The 6,979-nt window shown below is 30.9% G+C and overlaps 1 protein-coding gene across 1 annotated transcript; it reads right to left on the bottom strand.

Annotated features, from left to right (window-relative positions):
• Positions 1-738: 738 nt before the first annotated feature.
• On the bottom strand, positions 739-3,528 carry LOC136208277 (dehydrodolichyl diphosphate synthase 6-like). Its single transcript, XM_065999088.1, has 2 exons — positions 3,249-3,528; positions 739-2,094 (listed from the first exon to the last, which is right to left on the bottom strand). Exon 2 carries the CDS (start codon positions 2,054-2,056, stop codon positions 1,064-1,066), a length of 993 nt encoding a protein of 330 aa, XP_065855160.1. The 5' UTR covers positions 2,057-2,094; positions 3,249-3,528; the 3' UTR covers positions 739-1,063.
• Positions 3,529-6,979: the final 3,451 nt, after the last annotated feature.

Consider the following 6,979-nt stretch of genomic DNA (forward strand, 5'->3'; position numbering starts at 1 on the left):
CGTCCCCGCTGAGCGAGGGTCCGGGGAGGGGTCCCACCACAAGGGTGTATTGGGGGCAAACCTTCCCTTGCCAATTTAATTGGCAAGAGGCCGCTCCTAAGACTCGAACCTGTGACCTCTGGTCACACGACAACAACGTTTTACCGTTGCGCCAAGGCTCGCCCTCTTGACTAGTGACTCACTCTTTTAAAAAAAAAAAAAAACAGGAGCAGGTAGCCACAACCATCTTGGTGAAGCAATACCGAACAACTGCTAAAAAATACAACGAGCAACATCGGGAGCTCCAAAAACAACTTGAACTGAACAAGAAGCAAGCTGCTAGCCTAGCCTCCCTGAAAAAGGAACTAGCCGAAGCCAAAAGAGAAGCTAAAAAAGAAAGAACTGAAAAAGTTGCTGCTGAAAAGAGAGAAAATATTGCTCTGCAAAAGGCTAAGGACATAGATGATCTCAACAAGCTTGTGTGTCACCAATATCACCATTTTGATGCCTTTTAATTACTGAAACCATCGGAATAACCTGAGACAATCATAGACTAATGATGCATTTAACCCAATACATCCTAGTCATTCAATATAAAAGTTGAAATTCATATTAAAAGATATATGTCAAATTTGTGAATGAGACACACATCATTATATACTAATTTAATAAAAGGGCCATTTTTAACTCATTAACCTATTCATTGCATAAGCTGGTATTGGTTGGTCACAATAAAACAAATGGACTCGTGATTAATGAAACATATCAATCATTGAGCTTCTTTAAACACAGAAATTAATGTACACAACTCTTCAAATTTTGTGGATCTATCACTCCTATTTCAATTATAGGTATGAATCTCAAGAAACATATATATATATATAAAAAAAAAAAAGCTTCATATGAGCTTTGTAGTTAACATGCCTATACTCAACTTCATACCAAAGCATCCCTGGACATCAAAACTGCCTGACCCTTCGAAAATGTATGTTTCGAAAGTTACAAGCGAAGAACACGTGTCGCATATTCGAAGTTCCCAGCTTTCAGAAGAATGTATCAGTGAAAACACAAAGAGCATATAATATCAGAATTGCTTCCTACTCTTTTCCAAGTATGGATGGTTATGTTGGAAGTTCAGCACTGCCCACACTAAGTGCCATAAACCGATTTCAGGCCACAATGCGTTGGGGGAGTATAGCACGCAGTTGCTAGACTGCCAAAGTAGGAAGTTGCTTAGACGAGTCTCTCCAGAACTTCTAATCAGAATGTCTGGCTCAGGAGCTACTGACATGTACATGTGCTTCTCGATATCTACCGCCTTTATAATTGAATCCTTCTCACTCTCTTCATATAATCTTTGAACAGCAGTTGTAATCACACCATTCATGTTCTTTCCACATTCAACATCTGCATCGTTTTTTGGGGATTCGTGTAAACCATGTTTAGTGACACAATCTCTCTTTTTGCCTTCCTTTACCTCTTCAGCACAGACACTATTAGCCTTATAGAAGTTTGATGATTGAATTTCCGCCTGTTTACTTGTACATGATTCTCGAACTGCATTGACAATCTCATCGCGCGAAGTATATGCTATGCAGATTAAAAGAGTACACTTGGTGTTATGAGCAGTAGCCTTCATAACCTTTTCTGCTGCAATCCTCACGGATTCACTAAGAAGTTTCAAATTACCTATAAAATACACCCTGATTCCATACTGGTGCACGACGCTTTCTTCTTGTAGCAACTCTTCCATTTTTTCTAGCATGAGGTCCATAAGTTCTTTGACCTCATCAGGACATCTTTTAAAATTGTCTATGCTAAATGCGTAAACAGTTACATACTTAACTCCTAATTCATAGCAACATTTAAGTAAGGATATGAGGGATGAAAATCCAGCCCTGTGACCTGCCCCTTCTTTGAAGTTGTTCTTCTTAGCATACCTTCGATTTCCATCCATTATAAATGCAATATGATCAGGGATAGACCCCATAGATAGAACACGAAAAATGCAAATTCGTATACAACTACACAAACTTTGATATAACTCACTCAATCTACCGCTACCATGTACTCCCATTTTATGACAAACCAAATAGAAAGTGCCAAACTAACCACCTGTTCAGGACAAAACAGAAAAAGGAAACAATTATACATTGATGGAGTCAATTCCTCGAGATTTACTACAAAATCAAGAAGATAGGTTAAACATGTATTTGACATTAGAATATGGAAGTATCACATGAACATATAAATGTGGTGAGTGAGACCGAATACCTCCTATCTAGACGTACTCATACGAAAAGTGCGCAATGCAAAAACAGGATAATAAATAAGGTTATGACTTTCCAATTTGCATTATTTAGAGTAAAATTCAAGATATTTTATCTATTTCCAGGAGCATAAAAACTCATAAAAAGCTAGCAGCCAGTCCAATAGAGAAGGTCCCTGAGCTGAGGTGAGCTAATTGTCCCATTGCCTATAAATCTGAAAAATCTATACAAGGAGACACGTTGAGGCATGTAGAGAAGGGGGATCAGAGGGAGCGTAACTGTAACTGAGAGCTCTATAGGACAATAAAGAGCTCTAGTCTTTCACTGTTTGAGCTATCCGGGTAATTTCGTGGCTTTTGCCTCCAACTTCATACTGGGAGTCTGGGGTTGTGACCCTAAGATTGATCAAATCTTTCTTACATTCTGTAGTTCTTCCCTTAACAAATTGTCTAGAGGATCATTTTGAGAACTATTCCATAAATCAATACAGTAGTATTGTTCATCATCTTATCGAATCTAATCTAACCTCTACAGTTCACTATTTTGTTCTATGAGTTGTAAATATTTCATATTTGTTAGGGTGGAGGTCTAGTTTCTTATCAAAATCCAAACAATAAACAGTCAATTAACTTCAAATCAACAAAATTCTCAAGCTGAAATCTAAATTTGAAGTACTTTAAGATAAAAGGTCAACATATACATTCAGTGGATTAGCTATCAAAGGCAATCGAAGACACCGAAGATACACAATTTACAACAGCAATCTATTATTCAGTATCAATCTTCACTTGCTTCGTTTTTGAAAGAACAAGAGTCCAATTAAGCATAAAAGATGAACGAATTCGAACTCAAGCAGAGTGGAATCTAATAGAAGATTGCAATTAACATGCACAAAAAAAGTATAAATTGAAAAACAAATTCTTAAACACAATTGACATCGTATTACAGAGAATTGAACTTCAAATTGAGGAATCTAATCATAAGGATGACTTTGTTTACCTTTGAACTGCAGAGATTGAAGTAGCAATAGAAACAATCATCAATCTCTACACAACTGGCCTTTGAAATCAATCAATCAATCCGTCTATTAATTCCAAAAAACAATCAAAATCAGAACCCATTAATGGATGAAAAACTGAAAACACAGCTTACAGAGATTTTGTTTGGTAGTAACAAATGATTGCGAAGAGCTGTGGACTATTCAAATCAAAACGATTGAATTTGAAGCTGAAAGAATACAAATATTCGTCAATTTCTTGTGGCGGCTGAAGCGGGAAATTTCTTGTGTCATTTCCCACTTGGATATAACTTTCCTTTCTACCATAGACTTAGTAGGGTTAAATATCAAAATTGCCGCTAATATTTCATCAAATATCAATTTCACACCTAAAGCAAAAGTTAGTGTCATATCAGACCTTTCAGATACTGAGATTCGAACTCGAGATCTAGGATAAGCGAGATTAAACTCTTAACCACTCAAGTCAACCTCAATTGAAACAGTTTTTTATATTTTTATTAGTAGTTTTTTTCGTAACTATATTAATAACATGTTAAATATTTTAGAAAGTTTGATAAAAGTTGGCAATTTTATGTTTCGTGTCAAAATTGTGTTATATCATATATATGTTTCATATGGTTTTATTTGTTATAAACTCTAGAAAAATGATTTTCGTGTCAATTATATCGTGTCAGTCGAGTTGTCTCTCTAAATCGTGTTTAACAAATTGTGATTAACTTATATAACAGATTTAGTTTTTTAGTATTTTAACAGAATTTTTTTTTTAATTTTGTTTGTAATGCACTAAATATTTTAAACATAATTGATATTTAGAAGGATTGAAGTGACTAGTTAAATACTAGTTAGACAATTTTTTCTAATAGAACTATAATTGATCTTATTTAAAAATATTAAGGTTAAATTTACATTGTTTAATACGTTAAATCTAAATTTGCACTTCTTGCCGGTTTAATTTATTTTTTATCCCAAAGTTAAATGTAACGTTGTGCATTTAACTAGTCATAGTTTATGATTTTAGGATAGCATGAAGATTTAATTGATGATTTTTGCTTAGTTCAATGATCTAATTGATGAATTTGATAGTTTAGGATCTTAATTGACTTTGAAACTTTAATTTAGGGACTCAAATGGGTGTAATGCCTAAATTAGAATAAAAAAATGTGAAATTTCTTTTCCATCTTCTCGTTTTGGATTTAGAAATTTGTGCAAATGAACGACTGCCACATATGGGCATTATGCCACATAAGGTTCTATTTAATAGTCAAAGTAATAAAACGGTCAAAGTGAACCCACTTGGTAAAAGATTCATAATTGAGCTAATTTAAGGATTTAATTAGATTAAAATTGTAGAAAGTTGAAAGTCCTAGGAAACTTTACAAGGGAAATTTACATAGAAATTCATTGAAAAACTATTATATGTTAAGTTATAATTTTAAATTATATTAAACTAATAAATTCAGTATTTTTAAAGATTAAGGCCCTGTTTGGGAATTAGCTATTAGTTGTTAGCTGATTTGACTAGCTGATTTGATTAGCTGTTTATGTAGACCTGTTTGGTAAAAATTAGCTGATTGATAATAGCGGTTTGTGCAAAAAGATGAATAAGGGCATTAATTTTGGCGCAGGAGAAGATGGAGTCTATCTATTAGGGTTAAAGAAGTCCATTAATTTTAATATTGCAAAACGCTAATGGAAAAAGCTCCTTTTAAGAGCTTTTTCTAAATTAGCGTTTTCATCCCAAAACTCTCTCCCAAACCTCTTTCCACCAAACACTCCAATTAGCGGTTTCAGTGGTCAAACCTCTAAAGTTGGTCAAAACCGCTCTTTTTATCCCAAAACGCCCTTTACCAAACAGGGCCTAAATTTTATAAATTAGAGGTTTAGAATATATTTGAGATTTATGAATTGAGGTTTAAATTTTTTAAATTAGATGTAAAAGCATATTTTATTTGGTATATATAAAAAAATGTATTCTTAAGAATTAAATTTGATAATGTGATTTAGTTGTAATTTTATAGTCAATTATGATATTCAGATAAAAAAAACCATTTTACAATTTATGTATTAAAAGCTACTACTTGAAAAAAAAAAAAAACTGTAACTAAACTAGTTCATGGGGCTAGATCCATTCATACTAAAACCCGCCTATTTTTTTTTTCAAAAAAAAAACCTACCAACTTTTTAAGGTAAGTTTAAGATTTATAAAAATAGTACGGATCGGTCCAGTCCCATTTGCCTATTTATATTAATTAACAAATTTATATATTAATATTTATTTTTAAATATAATTTTTTATTTTTTATTATTAAAATTTATAAATATATATTTAGATTGACTTATATGGGTTGGATTTGAGATTTAATTTTTGAACTTAAACCCAGTCTAACCGAGCCTGTCTAAATTAACAATGAATCGAACTGGATTAGGTTTAGACTGGGCATTTTTAGATACAAACCCACTAAAATCAGCCCAACTCGGTACATGAACAAATCTAATTGTAACACATAAAAATATAGATTATTTTGGAACCGGCCAGCCCATTACAATTGCAAGCCTTATAAATACATATTTTTTTGGTAACACACCTTTATAAAAATAACTAAACCATATAATAAAATCTTGATAAATAAATATTCAATAAATTAGTAATCTTAATTAAATAATAATTTTTTTCGATCCCGACTTGAACCAATGAAATAAAATAATAACTTCATTAAATGCATAAAATAATAATTTAATTTTTTTAAAGCTCACTGAAAATATAAAATAATAATTTATTAAATACATGTAAAATTTACATATATAATTCATAAAATAAACTACTTCCTAAACAATTTTTTATTTCAAATTTTATGCTTTTCTAAAATATGTATCCATAATTAATTATTTCTTGAACTTAATTTCATTTTTAACTTTTTGAAATGCATAAATTACATTGGGTCAAATACATGAATATCATAATTAAGTACAAAATTACAACTAAGTCAAATCACCAAACTTAATTCTTAATATGTCATTATTCTCTATATATTATGATTTTACACCATAATTTAAGAAATCTAGACTCCTATTCATAAATTATAAACTCTAAAAAATATAGGCTTCTAATTTATAAATTCTAATCTTTAAAATATATTAAAAGTACTGATTTTACTAATTTGACATAATATAAAATTATGACTTGATACTATTGTAAATAGTTTTTAAAAGATGAATTTCTATGTAATTTTCCCAATTACCATTCAGTGTATCCTCTCACTTTGAAGCAAGTAATTTTCAAAGTACTACATATGTCTATTTATAAACTCTATATTATCTATTTGAAACAATTCAAAAACTTCATATTCTAACGTACTTGCATGCATTCTATTTTGAATCACGTCAACCCAAAATTCATAAACTTCATTAATTACCACCATCATTAATTAATTGTTTATTTATTTTCTTTTTTTAGTTACCGAAAAACATCAATTGTTTAATTTGAGAAATATAATATACAAAATAAAAATTATTCTATAAACTAAAAAAATATTTGACCTTGTTTGGTTAAGATTTCCATGCTAAAATTAGAGGTTTAATCCATTTTAAAAGTTTTAACTAGTCAAATCTTTAATAGTGGTATTTGGTAAATAGAAGTTTGAAAGAACTTATTGGATCTAAAAAACTAATTTTGAAAATACTAATTTTCTAAGTTTTTTAGATTAGCTTATTG

Source organism: Euphorbia lathyris, chromosome 10 (genome assembly GCF_963576675.1).
Source record: "Euphorbia lathyris chromosome 10, ddEupLath1.1, whole genome shotgun sequence".
Classification (NCBI taxonomy): Eukaryota; Viridiplantae; Streptophyta; class Magnoliopsida; order Malpighiales; family Euphorbiaceae; genus Euphorbia; species Euphorbia lathyris.

Excerpts from the sequence above, each read along its gene's own strand:
- LOC136208277 (XM_065999088.1), bottom strand. The coding sequence starts at position 2,056 with ATGGGAGTACATGGTAGCGGTAGATTGAGTGAGTTATATCAAAGTTTG.